This window comes from Poecilia formosa, unplaced genomic scaffold, assembly GCF_000485575.1.
Source record: "Poecilia formosa unplaced genomic scaffold, Poecilia_formosa-5.1.2 Scaffold114, whole genome shotgun sequence".
Lineage (NCBI taxonomy): Eukaryota > Metazoa > Chordata > Actinopteri > Cyprinodontiformes > Poeciliidae > Poecilia > Poecilia formosa.
In genome coordinates this window covers 1219503-1244758 of record NW_006800053.1, presented here as the reverse complement: position 1 = coordinate 1244758, position 25256 = coordinate 1219503, and the positions used below count along the sequence as shown (strand labels likewise).

Below are 25256 nucleotides of genomic sequence, written 5' to 3'. Positions count from 1 at the left end.
AAATGCATCATGCCGTTAAACAAAACCAATGATGATGATGATGATGATGTAAATAACAATGTGAGAATATTTTAGTTACCGCTACATTGTTGCCACTGAGCAAGAAGCTGTATCCCCACGTGACACCTGTAGTGAGGCCCTGCTGTTTGTTCAGCCAGAGAGGCAGAGAAGAAAAATGGCGGCCCTAGGCGAACCTGAACGGGACGCCGGGCTAACGTTTTGAGCTTTCACATTCGAAGGGACACGGGGGCTTCGAGGTGTTGTGCCGATTCTGGGGTCCGCGCTCGTTCGGCTCCGTAGGGACACCGTTTTCGCTCGCATTCGCGTATGCCATTTGCACGCAAACCTTGGCATTCTAAAATAATAGATTTCGCCTATCATGAGAGGGAAAAGGGGCAGGCCGCCCAAACCGCTACAAACCGATGAGGCATCCCCAGCTGCAACCCGGGGTCTGCGACCCAGGAGGAACCTGAAGCCCAGGTTTAGAGACAGCGGGGATGAGGACGCCGAAAGCCCGACGAGGGAGCCCCCCAAAACGGCCAGAAAGAGGAAGGCGACGTCAACACGGGGCAGGGGACGAGGCAGAGGTGGCGGTGGAGGAAGAGGAGGCAGAGGTGGTCGCGGTGGAAGACGGACTGTTGTGTCCAAAACAGTGGTGTACGACGACCACGAGAGTGACGAGGAGGACGATGCTGTGAGTTTACGGTCGGAGGAGGACGAGTTTGTTGAGGAGGCACCTCAGTCCGAGGAAGACGAGGCCCTCAATGAGGAGTCTGACTGCCTGGAAGATGATGTGCTGGACGAGGAAGAGGATAATGCCAGCTTCTGCACAGAGAGTAGCTTTCGGAGCCAGAGCACTCACGCCAGCACTCCGGGTAATCACTGCTCACTGAACGGACCCTCGGCTCTGGAGGTCCCGTCTGGGTCAGAGCATGCAATAATAGGAGCTTGTGTACAGTGCAGGAAGCAGTAAGGTTATTGTTCAAAATGGAGAATGCACACTGTATGCAAACAGGCCGCATTGAAGCCACTGCAGGTGGATTGAAGCATCAACCGTATCAGTAGCCCGACCCGTTTCCGTCGCCTGACGTTATCGTGTAGTTCACATTCATTTCCAAAAAGAATCTGAGGGTCTCTGTAGCTTTAGCTGTCATAGCCGGAGCTAATAACTTAGCTTATAACAAGCTAATGTTAGCACTGAAGGTAGCTGTTGCCTACTGTGTGACAGCTATTAAAAAATAAAAACAAAAACACACTTCATATTTGCAGCCCACACTTTTCAAACCTTTGCTTGAAACAAGAACTTTAATTCTGTTTTGTTTAAATAGCCGTAAAGAAAACAAACACACACAGCTAACTAACACTAGCCTAGCTAGCATGCTTGTCATTTTCTTATACTTTGGCAGCTTTCCTTAGACAGAACAAGTTACTTTATTTGTTCGAGACTCTGGATAGTAATTACACCTAATGTCTTTGTAGTAAACCTGTCATTATAGAGAGGTTTAATTAGCGTTAATGTTGGCTAATTTGACAGCCACTGTGCTGTATGAGGATGAGGCAGCCTCATTAAGCTAATGATGAGCAACTTCAGCCATAGTAGCTCTTGTAGAAGCTTCCAGCTTTGTAGAGTTTGAAATGTCTTCAAAAGCATTTAAGTGATGAAATGTACTTTGTTTCAAGCAGTTTTTGAATAATTTCTTATGTTATTCTGCAATGATGTGTCAGTGTAATGAAATATTTTTTTCTTTTAATCCTGCAGGAAAGAAGAAGTTACGGGCTCCCCGTCCTCGCACTCCCATTCTGGAAGACAAGGAAATCCCTCCTCTTGAGCTTCCAGAGACCTCCGAGGATCTCTTGGTGCCCAGTGTGGAGCTGCTCAACATCAGCTCCATCTATGAGGTGCTGCGGAACTTCAGCTCGGTCCTGCGTCTCTCCCCATTCCGCTTCGAGGACTTCTGCGCCGCCTTAGTCGGCCAGGAGCAATGCACGTTGATAGCGGAGACGCACATCTCCCTGCTGAAGGCCATCCTGCGTGAGGAAGACTCCTCCAACACTACTTTTGGTCCTGCTGACCTGAAGGACAGCGTCAACTCTACTCTGTACTTTATTGACGGCATGACCTGGCCCGAGGTTTTGCGGGCGTACTGTGAAAGCGACAAAGAGTTCCACCATGTTTTGCCGTACCTGGAGACAGACGAATATCCGTGCGGTTCTCTCGAAAGCAAGGTTAAGGTGCTACAGTTCTTAGTGGACCAGTTCCTCACTACTAACATTGCCCGCGAGGAGCTCATGTCCGACGGCAGCATGCAGTACGACGACCACTGCCGTGTGTGCCACCGTCTGGGAGACTTGCTGTGTTGCGAGACGTGTTCTGCTGTCTACCACCTGGAGTGTGTTAAACCGCCGCTGGAAGAGGTTCCGGAGGATGAATGGCAGTGTGAGGTTTGCGTGGCACATAAGGTGCCTGGAGTCACGGACTGTGTGACCGAGGCACAGAAAAACAGGCCTTACATCCGCCAGGAGCCCATCGGATACGATCGCCACCAGAGGAAATACTGGTTCCTAAATCGAAGGATTGTTATGTGAGTTGGGGCAATCACCGCCTGTTTAGCTTATGTTTTTGGTGACATTCTCTGGTAATCCATATTTAGGTTCTTCAGATATACAGAGGTATTACAAGAGCTCAGCATTTTCTGCAAAGCATTCAAACACAAGAGAATGTGTTGGAAGCTTTTGAAGTTCTTAGAAACTCAGATCAACTGTATAATCAGAAGACAATAAAACTCTAAGAACTTCAAATTAGCAATCCATGACATCCTGTTTCCCTGGGAAACAGAGGTTAATTTCTTATTTCTGGTATCCGCTATGTTGGAACCATAATTATTTGTCCACTCTGGACAAACTGCAGGTAAAACAAACATCTCCAAAGCTCATTGTTAGGGAACCAAACCATGATTCCAATCAGTCATTACACACCAAACTATTGACAAGGAGTGAGGCTTGTTCTGGTAAAGGTAGGCAGTTTGCTAAAAGCTGCTGTTACTTTGACTTGAAATGTGTGTTTTGGACACACAAGAAGAAGATTAAACTAGGACATAGAAAGGTAAAAATGAGAAAATAGATGTCATGCTTACTGTTAGTAAAGGTGGACGGTTTGTGGTGCTATGAGACTATTTGTCTTTCAAAAGGTGTGGCAACCTTTCTTACAAAAACAAAATCTGATTAACTATTGCCTGTAAAACAAAAATGGGTTATCGCTGCTTTTTATTTATTTATTTTTTCTTTTGACATCAAGATTATGATCAAAAATTGATGGTAAAAAGGACAGGAAAAACAGTTCACCCAGACATGGTTCTCCCATGGCAATCCTAATACACTAACCTAAATCCAGACCCAAAATCCTTTGGACGTGAGAGCACAAGAAAAGACCTGGAATTGTTTTGAATAAATGTTCTCAAAGTAAGGGTTGGATTGTTCAAAACGTTTAGCTTTCTATGCATGGTTTTCAGGGCTGCACACCAATTTGTCCGTGTTTGTTCTTTATCGGCTGTTTTATCATATGAAGTTTGGAATCAAATAGATTTAGTTGAACACATCCCTGCGAAGAATGAGACAAAACCTATGGTGATGAGTTTAGACGCAACTATGTTTAAACTCATGTTGCTAATGTGCAGCTACGTTAGCTTTTTGCTGATGTGACTGCAAGTTGATTAGCTACAATTAGCTAGTAAGTAATTGTAGCTAATTATGTTATACATAATATGTACAGCGCTACATTAGCTTGTTATTATTTTATATATGTTTTATGTATGTCTGTACTGTTACAAAATTAGCCTGTACAAAGTCACTTAATCCATAAAATTTATATGGGGCAAGTAAAGCCTGGTGGCCCACCAGACTTATAATACACTGGGGTAAACCCTAGTAGACATCCATTGATATTTTGGCAGGGATCGAATATTTTCACAGATTAGACCCGTCCTAACATCCTCCATTGTCTCTTCCCAGTGAAGAAGATGGGGAGTGCGAGAAGAAAAAGATCTGGTACTACAGCAGCAAGGCACAGCTAGAGGAGCTCGTCGAGGGTCTGGACAAGGAGTACTGGGAGACGGACCTCCACGCCACCCTGGAGGAGATGAAGGAGGAAATGCACGCTCACATGGACATCACAGAGGATCTTACCAACCGAGCTCGTGGAAGCAACAAGGCCTACCTCACTGCCGTCAACGGTACGCCGTAAACCTGCTGCCCTCAGAACTCGAGGGGGAAAACACGTGGCACTGTTAAGCAAACGTTTGATTTGCTTGGGATTATGTCTGGCTCAAAACGTTTAGGGAAAGCACACATCTATGTGCTCCACCAGAGGTCTGAGGTATTTTATCAACGCCGGTGACAGTTGGGTGTTGCTCTTTGCGCTCCCTGACATAACGAGCAACTGTTTTCCACTCGGCCTTCCTCTAAGACGCTACAGTGGTTTGAAGACCTTTTCAGTTCTTAGCCAGCAGTTTCCGTTTATGTTTGGCTGCCCTATTATCTCTCTCTTTCAGCCAGACTTCCTTTGTGTGTCGCTACAACACTTAAATCTTGTCAGCAGTGAGATTTCTTGGCACCTTTGGCTTAAAGGAACACTTACGGGGGGTATCTTTCATTGTCTGAAGCGTGCGCCTGCTGCAGGCTGCTTCCTGGCATCAATCTCATGTGTTGATGCACATGATCATCCAGTAAAGTTTTTGGAAGGATAGGAGTAACAGAGTGACTTAACTCACTTTTGGTTTACTCATACGTACTCAGAGCCGCACCAGTCAGAGATCACATGGCTGATTTCAAATCCAAGATCTTTGTCAATATATGTTTTAGCTCATCGGGATTTATCTTGAACAATAAATCACTTTCAAAATATAGATTAGCTTCTGAGAAATGAGACTGGATTACAGAGCTGCCAGTCTGCGTTGATGAATAGCTACAAACCCAGTAAAAATTTAAGTTCATTACTCTGAACAACTGCAGCTGTAAAGGAGTCTCTTGAGACTATTTCTGTTCCTGCTAATAGCAATACTATTATTCCTACATTACATTACTACATATTACTGCCTCAAAGATCGCCTCTATGACAGATTGTGCTGAAACTACAGGGTGTACTTACTTTCAAAATAATTTTCACGAAACGGGAAAACTGCATCAGTTAAAATTTGATTCTGCAGGTTTTCAGCAATTTTCTTTTTTCAGTCTTTATGGAAAGTGAGCAAATGACAGCGTGCCGCTTTTAAATATTTCATTCCATTATGAACAAAGCGCAGTTTTCAGTTAAGATGGTCATTTTCAGGAACCGCATTACATGGTTTTCACCACGTAACAACGTAGGGATTAAAAGGAGGGAAGTAGATTAGTTGTCGTACATGGCAGATTATTGAAGTCCGAAAAGTCGATCAACAAAACATAATTTTGCTTCTAACGACGATGAACTAGTCGCAGTTTCAGACCGCCAACATGGATTTGATTTGCCCAACAGAAAACAATGCCATTTTTCAACAATTCCAATGATGCCTTCAAATGACATGGCCTGAAACGGTAATGGTGCTTCGGTTTCAGTCTAATTGCTTCTTTTCATCTGCAGAGGTGTCCGCGGAGCGTTTGAAGATCAGGCGAGAGGAGCAGGAGGCAAAGAAACGGACGGCGGAGGGGAAGAAGGGAGCAGAAGGGGACTCCGTAAACACGACCGAGCTCCCGACGCAGAAAAACAAAGCGGAGGACGGCGAGCCCACAGAAGACACTACTTCACAGGGTAAAATTAAAAAAAGAAGATAGAATATGCTCAACCAGTTTATGTTTTTCAAACAGGTTTTGAGTGAATCTGTGTCGATATGACTCCGTACCACAGCAGCTACCGCTCAGCCTCCTGCAGAGGAGAGATGCGTGTCCGATTCCTCCGCCTCCCAGGACGCAGCTGCACCCAACACTGAATCTCGAGAGCCAAACAATGAAACGGCCCAATCTGAGAACCACGAGGACTCCACTCAACTGGCAACAAAGGGACAGACAGGTACCCCCTCTTCACTGCCCCTGAGTCATTGTTTGTCCTAAAGTCAAGCTTTCACACCCTGCTCAGGGTTTTCCCCAGAAAACTTGCTAAACCTGGTTGTACGGGCGCTAGTCATCCAGCGGCCCACCATGTATTATCAGAAGACACTATTAACGAGACCTAAAGTCTTAAAAAATCCAAATGTTAGAATAAAACTAGTAATGCTTAGCCTGATGGGGATGAATGTAAAGCCTGGTGACCCGCCAGGCTTATAATACACAGCTTCCTGGCTGTTTGCACCTAAACATGTCATGATTTGTTTGGTAAACATAAATCTGCACATTTCTGAGGGACACTGGATGCTGCGTGTGTTGAGATGAGACCAAAATAGGGCGTCTATAAGTTTCATCACAATATTTTGTGATTCTGTTTTGATAACAATAAACCTGAGGATAACAATAACTATTTATTATTACTGCTTTTTGTGTTTGTGAGGCAGTAACGATAGAACAAAGTAATAGTGCCAAAGAAGTTTGATTTGATTTGTATCACTAAAGCTCACAAAGTAACTGCATTTAATCATATCTTCAAATTTGTTGAGCAGTGGAGAAGATTGTAAAACTAACAATCCCGACAATATCTACAGTTTTTTTAAAAAAAAACCATTATTAAGTGGAATTGATCAAATAGCGATATTTTTTTTTTTTTTTTATCGTGACAAGAAATTTATCGTGATAAATAAGATTTTTGTTTACAGATACCTCATAATCCATTTTATTTGTGGTTTTAGTTGTATGTAGGTTTTTATTTCAGTTTTATTTATTGTTTTGCTATGTTTTATTTTGGATATTTAAAATATCTTCCACTTCCAGGGTTAAGAGTTTGTTACAAAATGAAAGATTGTTAGTCTTTGAGAGGGCGAACTTGTATAATGTTTTCAGACATTATACTTTAAAATGGTCTGAAAACAACATGATTATCGTTTATCACAATAATTACTCGGACAATTTATCGTCCAGCAAAATCTGTTATTAAGTGTGTATTTCTGATCCTCAGCATGTTTGAATTGTAAAGATCGCTGGTAATCCTGATTATTTTTATTGTTTACCATAGCCTGTCACCTGCAGCTGGCTTTTTTAGAAAACCTGCTTTCACTGTTTCCTGTTTTCGGTTTTCTTTAATATAAATAATGTAGACGAGCAGCAGAAGTCGGAGTCCACATGCAAAGACGCAAAAGGTGATGAGTCGTCGTCACCGAGCCAGAACAAATCACAAGAGTGGCCGTGTCAGCCGGACGCACCCAGCGACGGGGACCCACTCTCTGCACCTGGGGGCCTCAAGAAGGTGGAGCCCCCCGACCTGGCCGACAGGTCCTCCAGATCCTCCTTTACTAGCCAGGATGGGACCGGTAAGCACAAATATGGAAAATGAAACATCGAGTCTGATTTGAGTTTCGGCTGTGTCGAATTGTTCTTGTCTTAACGATGTGAGGGCGACTCGACTTCTTTCTGCCAGAGGACTACAATGAAAGGATGAAGAAGGAGAGCGGAGCAGGACACGAACCGAGAAATCTAATACAAAAAGGCAACGAAGAGGTGAGGCGTCCTGGGGAATTCTTTTTGTTTGTTTTAAATTAAATATAGAAGCGTTAATTTGACATTTTTCTTGTACTTTAAAAAAAAAAATTTTATTTGTAATGATTGCAATATGTCTGTGGAACCAAGTCTGCTGTTATAAATTGAGCAAAGTTGTAGTAACAGCATCTGAATCATGCTGCCAGCCTTAAAGTGGAATAAGTCACGTGTAGAAACGAGCGGAGCACCGATTGCAGTTTTCTTGCTGATCACTGATTTTTAAAAACCTGCTGTTTTTGCCAATATGTTTTTTTTTTTACTAAGAAGTCACTCAATATAGCGACAAAGTTATATTGGACCGATTACAGTTTTCTGGCCGATCAATGATCTTTTAAAACTTGCCAATTCCAATTTCAGCCAATGCTGTTTTTTTTTTTTTTTTTTTTTTTGGTGTTTTTGTTTGAGAAGTTGTTAATAATGGTGACAAAGTTGGCACCAGTAGAGAGACTTCTGCTGAATATACACCTGCAGATGTCTGATTAGATCAGTGCATACGAACAGTTTCACATCGGCCGGTCTCCCAAAACGAAGGAAACTGGTGAAGATTCAACAGAAACTGAATCCTCCTGCTGATGAACTCCTAACACCCGTCCCGTCTCCGTTCCAGTCATCTCCCGCTGCCAACACGTCGCTCCTCACCTTCCTGAAAAGGGACCTGGCGGTGAATTTGGACAACCTGTTCAAGTTGGGTCAGGAGGGCAAATACAGGGTATACCAGAACCAGTACAGCACCAACACCTTGGCGCTCAACAAGCATCAGCACCGCGAGGACTACGACAAGAAGCGCCACCTCTCGCACAAGTTCAGCCTGACCACGGCGTCCGAGTTCAAGTGGAACGGCTCCATCCACGGGGCGCGGAGCCTGACGGTCGCCACGCTGCGCCTCACCATCATCCAGCTGGAAACCAACGTCCCCGGACCGTTCATGCACCCCAACTGGGCGTCGCACAGGTGCGTCCGGGTGGCTTTTTCTATTAAATACAGAGAAACGTGAATGTTTGTCTGTATTATGTCATTGAACGGTATGTTTTTCTTTTTTCTTTGTAGGACCAACTGGAACAAAGCAGTACAGATGTGCAGCAAGGCCAGGGAATTTGCTCTGGCCTTGGCCATCCTGGAGTGTGCAATCAAACCGGTCGTCATGCTGCCCGTCTGGAAGGACTCTCTCGGCCACACGAGGTAAAGGAGGAGCAAGGCTCAGCTGGGTGTTTCACTGATGCATGTCCTTGTCAACACTGTTTGTATGTTTCGCGTCGCGTCCTTCAGAATGCACCGGATGACTTCCATGGAGCGGGACGAGAAGGAGAAGGTGAAGAAACGAGAGAAAAAACTTGAGGATGAAGAGACTTTGCAGCAGGCGACGTGGGTGAAGTACACCATCCCCATCAAACACCAGGTAGAGTACGGAGATATTATTTGGCTTGGAAAGGAATTTATACGAAAACATGTTACACTTTTCAGACTTTTTTTGTGTGTCTGTGAGAAAGTTTAAAAACCGCATTTCTTTTTATGGAAATAACATCATATCCAGAGCAATAATTGATAAGACTGTACAAAAAAATATAAATATACATTTTGCATTCAAGATAAAAAAAACAAAAAAAACAAAATCATCTTCTTTGTCTGTAAATACCCAGAGCTCTTCAAGTGGCATAGTTTTAGTTTCACCTAGTTCAGGTTCAAATGTAATTGCACTTTAGGCAATAAAACCTATAAAAGAAGCTTAAGTGGTTAAATGAAAAATCTGCAGAATGTACCGTTTTCATCACAATAATTCATTACCAAAATAACAGTTAGTTGCAACCCTAATTCCATGCATACAGATCCTTGTTGCACATATAAATGTTTTCTAAAAAAGTGTTTGTTTGTTTTTCTTCTAAGGTGTGGAAGCAAAAAGGGGAAGAATACAGAGTAACAGGATATGGTGGTTGGATCTGGGTCAGTAAGACGCACGTGCCACGTTTCGTTCCAAAGCTGCCGGGGAACACAAACGTAAACTACCGCAAAGAAATGGAAGGTAAGGCAACTTCCTCCAAATGTGTCCGTTGTCCTCTGTCGTATGTTTTTACATTTGAGGATTACGCTGGTTTTTGATTTATTTATTCAGCTAAATCGAGAAAAGAAAGTGCAACACCTTCCATGAAGACAGAGGATTTAAAAGAAACTGAGAAGCAGGTTCCTGAGAGTGCAGAGGTCAAGGAGCAGGAACCCGACTCATTGTCCCAGGATGCATCTGTGGTTAATGGCAGCCAACCTCTCAGCAACAATGTAGAGGACATTTTTGTAAAAGATGAGCAAGCAAAGCCTGCTGGTGAAGAGGAGGAAAAAATGGATGTCGACAAGAAAGGTAAAAATCTGCAATTGTGAACGGGGTTTTAATTCTTTCGTCAGCTAACCTCTGAATCTCTTTGTCCAAGATGAAGTCGAAAGCAGCTGTCCTTCCCCGGCTACCGCAGCAAGGGAAACGTCGCAGGCACCGGAAGAACCCAAAACCGAGGAGATCCCCGCTAAAATCTTCTACGACGTCGTGAACGTCAGCGAGGGTTTCCAGCTGCGGACGGCCTACAAGAAGAAAGTAAAGCCGTCCAAACTGGACGGGCTGCTGGAGCGGCGGGTCAAGCAGTTCACCCTGGAGGAGAAGCAGAGACTCGAGCGGATGAGGCAGGCAGCCCTCTTGTCCAAGACGACGACCGCGAAACCCACCGCTGGCGTCAAGATGGAAGGAACAATGAACGCCAAGCAGCAGCCGGCTCTGTCCTCGAGCGTTAAAATGGAGGAGAAGGAAGAAAACCTACGAGGGCAAGATCCTGTCGTCAAAAAGCTCGACTTTGATGAGGAGAGCACGAACTCGAAGGCGGACGTCAAATCCGATTCCGCCGAGTCCGGCCAGAGTAACTTGGCCGAGGTGAAGGCCATTGACTCTCATAAGGAAGTGAACGGAGAACCGGAACTCAACAGCATCAACAGTCGTCTGCCGGAGACGATGGGGAACAACGAAATAACAAAGAGAATCGGAGAGAACGTCAAGAAGCGGGGGTACGACGAAGTGGATCAAAGCAGCGGACAAATGGACTCGGAAAGCAAAAGCAGTCTTTCACAAATCAACGGCAAAACCGTCTCTGCAGACTCCGTCTCTCCGGTCCAGGGCGACGCGTCGGAACCCGAGAAAGAGCCCGTCAAGTCTTTGATGAACGGGAACCTCTCACGAAACGATCTGTCCAGCGCAGCACACCTGCCACCTCCGAAAATCCCCAAATTGGAGAACCATCTTGAGGACAAGGCAGAGACTCTGAACAGTGGCGATTATTCAGCTGTAAAGAGTGAGGGGTCACTGCCTGTCAAGCTGGAATCGTCCAGTTCGTCTTTCCACAACAGTAGTACTACAGGCAATTGCTCATCTAGAGAGGATGTAAAGACCTCAATCACTAACGACTCCTCAAAGGAGCCTCAGAATTCTTCTATGCACGACACATCCAACAGCTCCAGTAAAACTCCCTCAGCAGAAAGTAGCTCGGTTTCCTCCGGTACCGTTTCTGCTACCCCCCAACTGGGCGTAGTGGCACCCGTCTCCCTGAGAAGAAAACCCAGCGACGCCAAAACCGCCGCGCCCGCCTCCACGACGACTGGTTCCATGACGATCAGTAAAGAATACTCCACAAGAGACAGGGTCAGACTCCTGCGGTTCTCCAGGTCCAAGAAGGCACGCTCTGGCACGGCGCTGCCGTCCTACCGCAAGTTTGTCACCAAGAGTAGCAAGAAGAGCATTTTTGTCCTGCCTAATGATGACCTGAAGAGGCTGGGGAGGAAGGCGGGCATCAAGGAAGTGCCCATCTTCAGCTACAATGCCAAGCCGGCCCCTGATATCTGGCCCTACCCTTCGCCTCGGCCCACCTTTGGGATCTCGTGGAGGTCGGTGACATGCACAGATTGTACAAGTCTTATCTTTCTTGCTTCGTAAACATTTATTTATGTAATATGCACACTTTTTTTTTTTTTTAAGATACCGTCTTCAGACAGTGAGGTCACTGGCAGGCGTTAGCTTGATGCTAAGGCTGCTGTGGGCCTGCCTCAGGTGGGACGACATGGCTGTGAAGCCTTCTGCTGCGGTGGGAACGACTCGGAAAGGTGAGAAAAATTCAGCATTTGCTTAGGGCTGAAATGATTAATCGGATTAATCATGATTAATCGATTACTGAAATAATCGTCAACTTAATTTAGTAACTAATTAATCGTTAACTGGAGTTTACAGACTCCAAAAAAAAAAGCCAGTTACTGAAAGAACAACACAAACAATGCAAAACATATCCATTTGCATTTAAGATATTTTAATTTTCAAACTTTTGCAATAGACATTTCTTTTCTGACATTAAAAAAATATCAGTTTATCATTACAGCTGCTTCGCTACAGTGATGAACTTCCTGTCATGTCAGTTTGGCAGACTGTTTCCTTTCACTGTAAATGTCTCATTTCAGTCTGTCAACAAGTTCTCAGTTGCATTTTTCTTCTTCATTTTTCTTTCTTTATTCAATTTTTATTCCAAATAATCCATTTTTTTAATGTTCGACTCCCTTAGAGCCGTAACTCGTCTAAACTAACGAGGCTTCTTGTCCAAAAGAAGACTTTCTCCTCATAAGTGACTTAAAACTAGGAACCGTTTTGTCTCTAGAAACTACAGACACAGACATAATCACGACAGAGATTATTCGACGGAGGGACGTCGGGCCCCATGGCATTCGCTCAGAGTACTGCATCAGGAAGATCATCTGCCCCATCGGAAACAGAGACACTCCCAAAGGTAGGAGGTTTTGGGGGGAATTAAGTACCACCAAATGTAGATTTTGAGAGTAATCTGGACAAAACGCACTATAAGAGAAATAATATAAGACAAACCAGAAGCATTTAACCCTTTCTGTGATTAGAAACTCCAACTCCTCAAAGGAAAGGTCTGCGCTCGAGTGCCTTGAGGCCTAAAAAGCAGGAGCCGGCCAAACAGACGGGGCCTATCGCCGTGGAGACGTGGGTCCCTGAGGAGGAGCTGGAGCTTTGGGAAATAAAAGCCTTCGCAGAGAGGTTAGAAACACACAATCCAAATTGTCAAAACTATGAATATATTTTTGGGTGAAGGAGTCATTTTCAAAAGGACTGTCTCTATCTACTCTGCATTTTTAATCTTTTTTTTTTTTTTTTTGGGTTTTCCAGAGTGGAAAGAGAGAAGTCGCAAGGCTTAGATCCATCCAAAACCGGCGGGACTCTGAAGACCGCAGAGGAAGTGAAGGCCCATTTGGAGAATCAGCTGAAGCAGGCCAGACTGGCGGCTCAGCAGGTGACGACATGACACAGCTACGGCTGCAAATTGAGACTGAACACTGCGTCTGTCAGCACTGTGTCTGCGCAGCCTTGGAAAATCTTAATGTGTCTAATATTAAGGTCTTAACATGTCTTAAAAGTCATTAAAGAGAAAAAAAAAAGTTAGCCTTAAATACTTTAATTGGAGGTCTTAAATTTGGTTGTGTTGGGACTATTTAATCTCAAATGGTCACTTTACTAAAGTAATAGACTCAGTCATTTTGTCCCAAAAGAGATTTTATTTATTTATTTGTTTGTTTGTTTGAATATTTATTTATTTATTTTGCCTAAATCATCATTTGGCAAAAAAAAGAAATGAGGTGTCACTATTTTACTTAGGTAACTACATATTAAATGTAGTTTGATTATTTTTTCTTTCAGTCATTTGCAGACATCTTCAATGCGTTCTGTGACTCTTGCGGCTACTGCTAACTAGCTGCTAATATAGCCTCCAAGGGTAAAGCTAGCTAGTTTATTTATGCCCATCATGGCGAAGTGCAAACTTATTGCTGGTTGACTGGACGATGTTCGTCCTGGCAACGGAAGTTAGCCAATGGCTAACACAGACAAGTTATTTATTTGCAATTTCCTTCTGTACGTTTCTGTCACGATCCAAGTCTTGAGCTCCATTCATAATGGTCTTTAAAAGTCTTAAATTTGAGATGGCGACACCTGCAGAAACCCTCATCGCCAATTTCTCCAGGTCTTAACTGGAAATGTTTTTTTCAGAAACGTCTCGAGCAGCAAAAACTCAGCACAACCGCCACTACTGCCACGACCACCACCACCAGCACAACCGCAGTCAGCGCTCCCAGTACACCGACCTCCACCGGCCAGAGGATGAGTCCGATGACACCTGGAGCCAAGATGGTCCTGGCCTCCAAACTGGGCTCCCCGGCTCCCTTCCAGCAGGACAAGAACTTCCACCAGTCCTTCGCTTCCTGGGTGAAGCAGGGCCAGAACAACAGCAGCAGCAGCTCAGGTAAGGAGTCATCTAGTATCATCGTCACAGACATTCATGTATGAGAGACGGAGTCACCAAAAAGTGTTGCTTTTCAAGCCCAACCATTCATACAACGTCTTGTCTCTTCTTTTTTTTTTTTTATAATCGTTCATCACATTCCATGTCACCAATCGAAACTGCCTTGCCAAAAAGATAATTTCATAACTCTCGGTGTCCACTTTCAGTCCTACGAAAATCAGCAATTTTGTGAATCTGACGTTAGATCCAAACCTGACGTAGGAACTGAAAAAGAACAAAAAGTAAAAATAAAAAATCGAACTTTTAAGCATTCTGCTCGTTCTTGCGGACTTGGACCTCACAGTGGACACCTCGGCTGAAGGTCGGCCGTCGCCGCGGCCCCTTTGTCCGGGTTACACGTGACTCCAGGTGGCGTGGTGTGTCTTGCAGCCTCGGCGGCCGGCAGCATTGTCGCCGCCTCAGAGCAAACCTTCCAGATCGCTGGCGGCCCAGTGACTGTGGCCGGCCACGTCCTCGCCGCCAAACTGCCGCTGCCTGCTAACAGCAAGATTGTCACACTCAATGTGCCTTCTACTCAAGGAGGTAGGGAGCATGAGCGCCATCCGCTTTGGCAAGGCCGGTGGGCTGCGATTGCCAAAACAGATGGGAAAATTGTCCTGTGGAAGGCCTAAATTTGTTTTACGTGTTGACCCTCAGCATGATGAGTAAATTGTCCCCTCGTGAGTCTGTACTGGTGGAAATGTGCATGCCAGTTCAAGAGTCTTAAAACCACATAGGTGTTTATGAAACACACAGACACACACACACGCAGAGCATGCCTTTACACATTTGTATATTAATCTGTGACGCTCCTCTGCTGACATGATGGATCTTGTCGGCAGGTGTAGTTCAACAGAAGGTTCTGGGCATCTTCCCCTCCGGACCTCCAGCAAACCTCCGGACGTACAGCACATTACATCCAACAACTGGGAACATCAACCTCAGAGCCGCGACCTCCAGCACCCAGCAAAAGGTCTTCTGGTTTCATCCGTTTTATTGTCATCCAATACGCAGAGTGTTTTTCTTGATAATCTTAAAGGTTGTTTTTTTTGTTTTTTTTTAATGTTTCTTCTAGGCCACAACAACAGTAAGCCAGACACCCGGTGCAACAGGGAACCAAATGACTTCAACGGTTCGAAATCCAACAGGAGCTCAGCAAGGTGACTTGTCAAAAATCTACTTTTTTTTTTTTTTTTACTTCTAAGCCATACAGAATCAATAAGTGTGTCAAATGTGATCCCAGGTCAGCCGACTGCAGTCCAGATGGGTCACACTCAGCCTGCAGTCACAGCCGCCCCCGGTACGCCTCCCGCTCCCAGAGCTGCAGGCCTGCCAGCCTCTTCGGGTCCAGTCGCCTCGACTCCCGGACAGCCCTCTGCTGGCTCCTCTCAGGCCCCGAGGCCACAGCAGGGCCAAGTAAAACTCACCATGGCTCAACTCATGCAGCTGACGCAGAGCGCACAGGTGAGTTTGTACTGTCTTTCCTGTCTGCTTATCTAAAAACGGAGCTGTCGCTCCCACTGTGAAGGAAAGTTAACCATGCATCATCCACTTAAAAAAACAAAACAAAACAAACAAAAAAAACTTAAATTATTTAGATGTGATGTTAAAAATGTTGAGTTTTTGCAAGATCTCAAGTTACAGATGTTTTCTGTAAGCCTTTAGTTGAAGGCTGGCAACTTTTTCCCAAGATGGCAACAGAAGCTTCTGGACTTCTTGTTTAGTCTTGGTTAAAACAATTTCTGTTATTTCAGGTGGATGAAATTATCCTAATGTCCAAGTAACTTGTGCAAAACAATAAAAAAAAAACCTTTATGAAATGTTTTGAATGTATATAATCTGTATGAATTCCTATTTTACACATGAACAATTGGTGGAGATTGCAAAAGTTGAGGTGGAGGTCATATGTTTCGATTCTGAAAGATTTGAGATGGGTGTGGGAACTTGGAACAGTAACTCTAGTAGGACTGACTGGCCTTGTAATTGTAATAGTGACTCCGGGGTGGCAGAAAATTTATCTTGGAGATCTTGGAAAAAGCGACTCGCTGTGGGGTTGGAGTCTCTAAACCTTTTTCTGGGCTCAGAAAGTTTGAAACTATGTCTTAATTTTCATTTGATATTGAGAATATTATTCTGACATTTTTCAGGGGGGGAACCCGGGTCTGACTGTGGTGATCCAGGGTCAAGGCCAGACCCAGGGACAGCTTCAGATCATCCCGCAGGGTGTTACGGTCATCCCCGGACCCGGTCAGCAGCTAATGCAGGCAGCCATGCCCAACGGACAGATCCAGCGCTTCCTCTTCACTCCCATGCCCCCATCGTCAGCCGTTTCGACTTCATCCCCCATGAACGCTACCCCTACAAAGCCCGCCACAACTCCAAGCCCTCAAACCCTAACATCTTCTCCTCCTCAAGTGCGAGCCGCAGCCCAAGTCCAGACGACTCCATCAGCCTTAGCCCAAACGCAAATGGCCGCGCCTCTTCCTGCCCCTACACACGTCGGGAGCCCCTCACCAAAGCCGAGCTGTGCCCCCAGCCCAGCTTCTGTTCCTGTCCAGAACCAAGTCACGTCCCCTGTGACGCCTACACCTCAGGCCTCTCCACGAGGACACATTACAGCTGCTTCATCCGTCCCCGCACAGGCACACACGTCTTCTCCGGTGCCTTCTTTAGCACAGCCTTCCACACAGGTGTTAACCCCCCCACCATCAGTTGTTGCACCCCCGCAAGTGGTGAGATCTGTCGGTGATTCTCCACAAAACCTCAACCCAAGTTATAAACCAGGCTTCTCCTCCACCCCCACACAAATCCAAGCCATCCCACAAACACCGATCTCCACCCTTACAGCAGGTTCACCTCCAGCACAAACCCAAACTGCAAGTTCCCCTCCCGTACCGGGACACACTGCCCTCCAAACCCAAGTCCAGTTCCAGCCCCAGTCTGTCTGCTCACCTCCAGGCTTGACCTCAACCCACCTCCAGATGCAGACCTCGAGTCCAGTGTCGGTCAGGCCAGCTGTCCAGGTTTCACCCCAGGTTCCCGTTTCCGCCTCGCTACCTTCGCCTGTCCAAATACCAACGCCGGCCCTGGCGCCCGTCTCTGCTCCCGTTATAGCTGTCGTGTCCACCCAGGTTTCCATCCCTTTCCCAGCAAAAGCTCCAACCCAAATACAGGCTGCGCCTTCTGCGCCCCTTCATGCAGCCATGGCAAGTGCTGTTGTCACACCGGTCACAGCCACGTCTACCATACCTTCAGTGCCAGGTAAAGAACCAAAATCCAACATGTCATTGTACTGTTTTCTTTTTTTTTTTTTTTAATATTCACTTCCCTTTGGGGTTTTTTTCTCCTTTTGTAGCTCTGATAGAACAGAGGGCAGCTCAGCCCAAAAACTGGACTCCATCATCGTCTTCTCAGGCTCCAGCTCAGGCCGCAACTCCAGTCACATCACCAGCCATGGCCTCCGTTCCTTCGTCTTCTCCCTCACTAGTCTCCATCCACTCGCCCATCGCTCCTTCGCCTCAGACGTCTCAGACTCCACACTCCCAAGTGCTGGTCCAGCATCCTACCATTGTATCTGTGCAGCAGGTGTCCCACGTGGCGGCGTCAGCGGTGCAGGTCAGCATGAAGGGGTTACCCGTTTCCTCCGTTGTGTCGGCCGTAAGGCCCGCGCAGATCCAGACCTGCGGACAAGTCCAGCAGATTCCACACCTCCAGCCTCAAGTTCAAGCTCCAATTCAGTCCCAGATCAGAGTTCAGTTCCAACCGCAGGCTCAAATACAACCACAAACGCAACAATCGCCACAACCCCTTACTCAGGTTCAGTCCCCCCCCATGCAGCTCCAGGCCAGGACGCAGCCTCAGTACCACCCCCAGGTTCAAGCTGCGTTTCAGACGCAACCTCAGCCGACGCAACAGCCTCTGATTCAGTCGCAGCCTCCGGCGCAACCTCAGGCCCAGACTCCGCTTCAGCCGCAGCAGATCCAAACCCAGCTCCACACCCAGGTCCAGATCCAGCAGCAGCAGCAAAACCAGATTCTCGCCCAAAGTCCGCAGAAACCCCACGTCCACGTTCAAACCCAGGTCCAAACGCAGCCTCAGTTTCAGGTGCAGTCGCCACCACCGACCCAAGTCCCCCAGCCACTGCAGGTCCAGCCCCACGGCCAGGTCCAAGCTAAGCTCCAGGTCCAGTTCCAGCCTCAGAGCCAGCCTCAAGTTCAAGCGCAGCCTCAGCTGCAGGTCCAGTCTCCCATCAGGCACCAACTCATCACAGTGTCGGGCCTCCAGCAGCCGGTGCAGCTGCTCTCCGCCCTGCCGCCTCATGTCGCCGCCCAGATCCAAGCCCAGATCCAAGCGCAGGCCCAGCAGCAGGGGGGCACGGTCCCCCAGCAAATCAAGCTGCAGCTGCCCATCCAGATCCAACAGGCAGGGGGCCAGATCCAAGCCCACCAGATCCAGAACATGGTGACCATACAGGCACCAGCGAGCATTCAGGAGCAGCTTCAGAGACTGCAGCAGCAGCAACAGCAGCAGCAACAGCAGCAGCAGCAGCAGCAGCAGCAACAGCAGCAGCAACAGCAACAACCACCAAAGAAGAAGAAACATAACGAGGCTAAAAGGGAACCCAAAGACCAGAACCTGCATGTCATTAGTCCTAAAGATGGCATTCAGAAACCGGTGAGACGCAGTGGCACAACAGTTATTCATGTTTTTTTCTGTATGAATGAACTCTCTCTCTAGATAAGTTGAAGGTTAATGGGATTTTTTTTTTTTTGCTTGTCAGATGGCAGTAAAGCAAAATGCTTCAGCAGAACAACTAAAACAAAGGAAGAGCCTGGCTGCAGCAGAGCGGGAGGAGAACCAGAGGTTGGAGCTCAAGTTATAAGCTAGATATCACTATTATTAATATAATACAACAATTAAAAAATACTTTATTCATCCCAAAGGGAAATGAAACTTTGCAACTCATATCCAACCCGATTACATTTACTCAAGTAACATTTTGGAAAAAAAATAAATAAATAAAACATTTAGTAGTAATTTTACTTTGCTGTACTTTGTACTTCTACTTGAGTAATTTTACTACGTGTCGCTGCTCTTGAGTGAAATTTCTGGATTCTTTTGCCCACTGTGAGAAACTTCACTGACTGAAGAACAAGCTTGCTTTTTTTTTTTTTTTTTTTGCAGTTTTTTTAATAGCTGGGGCTGAAATGATTAATTGGAGTAGTCATTGATTAATCGTGATTAATTGGTTATTGAAATAATCGTCAACTAATTTGGTAATCAATTAAACTTTAACTGGAGTAAAAAAAAAAGGCCATTTACTGGAAGAACAACATATTCAGAGCAATAATTAAGTCAAAACTGTACAGGAAATATATACATTTTCCATTGAAGATAAAAAAAACTTCTTTCTTTGTCTGTAACTGTGTTCTACCCAGAAGTGGCAGTTTTAGCTTCAAGTTCAAATGTTTTTGCATTTTAGGCAGAATAAAATGTTTATTTTTTAATTTAAAAAATGAATTATTTATTTGTATTTTTTTGCGTATTTTTAAATTGGAAAAATCTGCAGAATGTGGAATGTTTTCCTTATCCGATTGATCGTCATAACGTTTGATTTAAAAAAATAATTGTCAGCTGTAGTTCCACACAATTAAAACAGCAAAGCCACAGCTGAGGCGCTACCTTTCTCTCCCCTCAGAATGATCATGTGCAACCAGGTGATGAAGTTCATCCTGGACAAGATCGAGAAGGACGAGAAGCAGGCGGCGAAGAAAAGGAAGAAGGAGGAAGTGGTTGAGCAGAAGCGCTCCAAGCAGAACGCCACCAAGCTGACCGCTCTGCTGTACAAGCACAAAGAACAGCTGAAGGCCGAGATCCTGAAAAAGAGGGCGCTGCTGGACAAAGAGCTGCAGCTGCAAGTTCAGGTTAGTTTCCGGAACTAAACCGGGCCAGGATTTCTAGAAATTGCGATTCCAGACTCTTGAGAAGTGATTTGTCTTCCTAGGAGGAGCTGAGGCGGGACCTGGCCAGGCTGCACAGGGAAAAGGAGAAGGCGCGCGCCGCCATCACCCAGGCCGCCGCGGCGACCGTCAAGGCAGCCTCCTCCCACCCGTCGCACTCCTCCCACGGCTCCCACTCCTCCGCGTCCTCGTCCCACAAGCGGAAGCGGGAAGAGGAGCGGGACAAGGACAAAGGCAGGGACAGGGACAGGTACCACGAGAAGAACAAGAAGCGGGACAGGGAGAAGGACAGGGAGCGACACCGAGACCGGGACAAAGAACGGGAGCGCGACAAACACCGGGACAGAGATCGGGACAAGGAGAAGGAGCGGGATGGCGATGCGGAGCGGGATTCCGGCTCGCTGAAACACAAGAAGAAGAAGAAGAAGCTGTCTTCTACCTCAAAGGACCACAAGAAGGACACCAAGCTGTACTGCATCTGCAAGACGCCGTATGACGAGTCCAAGTGAGCTCAGAGGGCCTCCCCGCCGTATGTTGGTTCAAATTCGGTCCGAATTCTGCAAAGAAAGAACATTCTCTCCTCCCTCGCAGGTTCTACATCGGGTGCGATCTTTGCTCCAACTGGTTCCACGGCGCCTGTGTGGGAATCACGGAAAAGGAGGCCAAGAAGCTGGAGGACTTTGTGTGTAACGACTGCAAACGCAGCCAGGAGGGGCAGAGCAACGAGGAGCTGTACTGCATCTGTCGGACGCCGTACGACGACACGCAGTAAGGATCCGCCACACGTCTCACTTCTGTCCATGGCTGCTTGTCGGTCAGTGAGTGCAATCAGGATTAGAAGAACCAATGTAAAATAAAAATTATAAAGAAACTGACAAAAAAACAGCAGGTTGACTGACTTGGTCAACTAACCTTTAAAAAGTTAAATAAATAAATATTAAAGCACGAGATCTGAAATTCCGGCTGGGATAGTTTGCGTCTTCTGTGTCTTCCCATAAACCCTGTGTCGTCCAATCCTCACCCACAGGTTCTACATCGGCTGCGACCGCTGCCAGAACTGGTACCACGGGCGCTGTGTGGGCATCCTGCAGAGCGAAGCCAATCACATCGACGTGTACGTGTGTCCGCAGTGCCAGTCCACGGAGGACGCGATGACGGTGCTGTCGCCGCTCACCGACAGAGACTACGAGGGGCTGAAAAGAATATTACGGTCATTACAGGTACGAGCTCTCTCTCTCTCTCTCTCTCTCTCTCTCTCTCTCTCTCTTTTCTTTACAATCTGAACTCTGGATTTTTACCAACTGCTTAACGTTTGTCATGTCATCACCACAAACTTGAATATATTTTCTAGAGATTGTGAAGTCAGTGTTAATCAAAATAGATGGACTTTGTATTGAATGCTTTTTTCAGAATTTTACAAAGTGTGTAAAATGTGATGCATCTTTTTCTGACAAATGTGTCCTTTACTAAAAAATAAAAGATACATTTTGCCTGTTTGTTTTTCGTCAGTCTCACAAAATGGCGTGGCCTTTTCTCGAACCGGTGGATCCCCACGACGCGCCAGATTATTACCGCGTGATCAAGGAGCCGATGGGTACGGCCTCCGCTCGCCGCATGCCTTTTAGTGAACGCGACGCTCGTTTCATACTCGTTTGTCTCTCTTTCAAGATTTTTCCACAATGGAAACCCGTTTGCAAAAGCGACATTACCAGAAGCTCACAGAGTTCGTGGCGGACGTGACCAAAATCTTCGACAACTGCCGCTACTACAACCCCAACGACACGCCCTTCTTTCAGTGCGCCGAGGTGCTCGAAGCCTTCTTTGTACAGAAGCTGAAAGGCTTCAAGGCCAGCAGGTAGGAAGTTCTGCTGCTCCTGCCGAACCGAGGTTCTGAGGATTCGCTTGTTTGTGCTCGTAAAGATTTCATTTCTTTATGGAGAAACTCTGCCATGTTTATTTTCTAACTTCATCCGTGTTTTTATGTCTGCCTGTCTTTTTTTTTTTTTAAACTACAAGCATGTGTGGCGCAGCTTGAAGTCATAGAGTGTGATTTATTTCCTACATGTGCATATGGTCACAGTCATTGCCTGGAAAAGTGTCCATACTATCAGAAGGTTTTACATTTTGTTGCGTTAAACCACAAACATCAATGTATTTTATTGGGACTCAGTGGTGGGCACCGGTAACTGAGAAGCTAGCTACACTAAAGCACTAATCATAAACGTTGGTTCCACTAACCACCACACCAACGTGGTATTTATGTAGCGGGAGCTAATGCTAACTAAAGCACTAATCATAAACGTTGGTTCCACTAACCACCACACCAACGTGGTATTTATGTAGCGGGAGCTAATGCTAAAGCGCTAACTTCAATTCAAGCAGCAATTTAATTTTGACCTTGTAATTTGCATGTTCTGTAATGCCTACACATTGATTTTATTGAGAGAGCGTGAGGAGAGGAAACCGAACTGCCGCGTAAACACTTTTCACCCACGGTCAAAATAAGAGTGCACATATAAACGTTGAACTTGAAAAATTCTTAATAGTCGATAAACAAAACTTCATCACCAATGTCAAACTTTACTGAGCTGAAAGTTTACAAAACAAAACAGCCAATTAAATTAGAGCTTCAGAGTTTATCCAGAAGAAATTAATTTAGGGGAAGCTAGGTGTGCTAAACGCTTTTAAAGTGCTAAATGAGAAATTGGCTTTGGTGTCAGCATGTTAGCAGAAGAGTGCCGATAATTGTGAACTGGAAAGAAATTGTAAATGTTTTTTTTTCTATTTATGAATAGATATTTTCAAGTCTTACCGCAGCCAGCGGACCTCTGAACCAGTTCTTAACTCTTTTGCAGTCTCTAACTTTTTTTTTTTCAAGGATTTCCCTGTTTTAAACTCTGCTCTTCAGCTCTTAGCATCTTTTCTGTTCCCACAGAAGAAAAGCAGAGTTAGCCGTTGTGCTAATTGAGGCTCATTTGCTTTAACGGTGACCTGTCAAAAAAACCTGCTCCTATTCCTGTGTAGGGTTTTTGTTTGTAGAAAGAGTTGAGTGTAATTTCTTTTCCACTTCACAATTACGCAATAAGTTGGTCCCAAATAAAATCCCTGTAAAAACACTGAGGCGTGTGGTTAAAACGTGACAAAATATGAAACACTTTTCGCAAGGCTCACTACGTCTCACCGTCTCAACACTGACTCTGGTTGCGTCTTGGACATTTTTTTGCATTTGCATCTGTGTGTGTGTGTGTGTGTGTGTGTGTGTGTGTTTGTCCACCTGTGCTGCATGCCTGTGATTTAAGCCATTCCATCTTCTTTTTGTTTCTTGCAGATTGTCTGATTCTTAAGTGTGCCAGTCTAGCTGGAGTCTGGACTGGATGCTGGGGGGTCTCTCTGTTGACACTGAAATAAACAAACAAAAAGAAATTAATTATGTGTTTCCAAAAACGGCAAAAAGTCTCAAGAAAAGCCCCCCCCCACACACGTGCACACACGCAGACTCACAACCACCAAATGTGCTCTTTGTTTTTTGTTTTTCTGAGGAATGAGTTGTAATCATAGCGGAACAGGAAACATGGCAGCCATTTTGTTCTCTTTCAGAAGAAATTAGGATACCGGCGTTTGTGCTCAATCAAGCGTTTTAAATGCTTTTTACTCACAAGCGTCTATTTATTTCTGGTCAAACATCTCAGTTGAATTGGACATGTTGCAGGTGTTGACTAAAGTATATATTAAAAAAAAGCTGCATATTTTTTTATAAAGGTATATTTATGAAACATTTTTGTATGTTACTTCACCTTTAGTTCTGGATGTTATCTACATTTTATGATGTACAGTGGTTGTGAGATTATATGTCTGACTGTATTTGACTCTTTTTTAATAATAATAATAATAAAAAAAAATCTCATTTTAGATTATTAATATTTTATTAGTCTAAAATGGTCTGAAGAGAGAGAGAGAAGTGCGTCTTCCTGTTCCTCGACTCGCAAGGTTTTGCGGTCATGAAAGGTCTGGTCTCGAACGGAGACGTTCGTGCCAAGATGGCCGCACAACATGGCCACACAACCCCCCCGAAGCGTTTTGCATCTTCTGTCTGACTAACTGCAGCAGTAAAGAACCTGAAGAGCTCTCAACTCTTCCCCTTCTTCTCCACATCCTGTAGGTCTCATAACAACAAGCTTCAGTCTTCTGCCGCCTCTTAGAAAGCATCGCACGTTACGCAAACAAAATGCACTTGCCAGGAATCTGGCTTCTTTCTTTTTCCTCCCTCTCCGCTCTCCCCCACCCCGTTCCCGTCGAACTGTGACTCTGATGGACGCAGGGTTGGTTGGGGGGGGAGGGGACCTGTCCTCACGAAGCGGGCCAGCGCAGAGAGAGGCGAGAACAACTGAGGCGTTTCAGATGGAAGTTTACCTCGGAGAAAACTCTTATGGAGCTCTCATGTTTCCATTTATGTTTTTATTCTTTTTTTTTTTTTTAAGTCAATTTTCACCCTCAAACTGTTGTAAAAAAAAAAGAAGTCTGGGTTTTTCTTTTTTTGGTCTTCTCAAACAGGGACCTGCTATGGAAACGCAATGACTGAGTTTATCTGAGCATCATGTTTCAAGAGTTTTGTGTCTGAATTCAGATGTCACAGTGGAGCAATGTTTTAATCCTCACGCATTTCCACTCATCGTTCATTCTGAAGCGGCATGAAAGACGGTTTTAAGTACTAAAGTACTAACTATGTGGACATCAGTAGTCTTCTTGGTTAAACGTATATAAATATTCTACTGAGAGTATGATAATAAGCTATTGTAAATGACTTGCTTTGCAGTAGTGACTGAGAAAGAATGAAAAGATGTATTTCAAGGTTTCCTGCCCCTGTTTGTAAAAATTCATTGGATTTTGACTTGATTTTTTTTTTGTTTTGTTTTCTTTTGTATTACAGCTGAAGAAATATTGATGTATATGAAACTTAATAAAACTTAAAAGACTAATTTGTTCTATTTTTTTCCCCCATACCTCCACCCCCCAAAAAACTTTAACATGAGCTTGTTTACTTCACTTTTGTCTCCATATATAGTCGCATAAATATAAACTCAAAGAAATATACACCAAATTCAGTATGTTAAATTGGAGCCAGAAATAATTACAAAATACTTTTTTGTTTTAAATCTAAATTAATGGTTTAACTCCATAAACTGAAAAACACATCTGCTTCAACTTAGTTTTAATTTTGAGAAAAGCGCTTAAAAAATATTTTTGTAATACATTTCTGTTTGGTGATTTAAATGTC

At 45.0% G+C, this 25256-nt stretch overlaps 1 protein-coding gene across 6 annotated transcripts; it reads left to right on the top strand.

Moving 5' to 3' along the window:
• Positions 1–119: 119 nt before the first annotated feature.
• Positions 120–24957, top strand: LOC103143675 (nucleosome-remodeling factor subunit BPTF-like). 6 transcript variants are annotated; one of them, XM_016675471.1, is made up of 32 exons: positions 120–875; positions 1760–2582; positions 4009–4229; positions 5615–5782; positions 5879–6040; positions 7215–7427; positions 7535–7614; positions 8261–8604; positions 8701–8832; positions 8920–9049; positions 9535–9670; positions 9761–10000; positions 10071–11562; positions 11654–11778; positions 12321–12449; positions 12574–12724; positions 12854–12977; positions 13730–13982; positions 14412–14564; positions 14861–14994; positions 15097–15181; positions 15265–15485; positions 16169–17282; positions 17377–18695; positions 18802–18884; positions 19720–19945; positions 20026–20486; positions 20573–20749; positions 21009–21201; positions 21491–21575; positions 21650–21836; positions 24141–24957. In XM_016675471.1, exons 1-32 carry the CDS (start codon positions 380–382, stop codon positions 24178–24180), a joined length of 9897 nt encoding a protein of 3298 aa, XP_016530957.1. In that variant the 5' UTR covers positions 120–379; the 3' UTR covers positions 24181–24957. The 6 variants fall into 6 exon arrangements, with proteins under 6 accessions (XP_016530957.1, XP_016530959.1, XP_016530958.1 ...); XM_016675473.1 differs by having other exon boundaries at positions 380–875; positions 5882–6040; XM_016675472.1 differs by having other exon boundaries at positions 380–875; positions 14864–14994.
• The last annotated feature ends 299 nt before the right edge of the window (positions 24958–25256 follow it).

Excerpts from the sequence above, each read along its gene's own strand:
- LOC103143675 (XM_016675471.1), top strand. The coding sequence starts at position 380 with ATGAGAGGGAAAAGGGGCAGGCCGCCCAAACCGCTACAAACCGATGAG. Across the intron at positions 876-1,759 it reads CACTCACGCCAGCACTCCGG|GAAAGAAGAAGTTACGGGCT; the intron begins GTAATCACTGCT and ends TTAATCCTGCAG. Across the intron at positions 18,696-18,801 it reads AAGATGGCATTCAGAAACCG|ATGGCAGTAAAGCAAAATGC; the intron begins GTGAGACGCAGT and ends TTTGCTTGTCAG.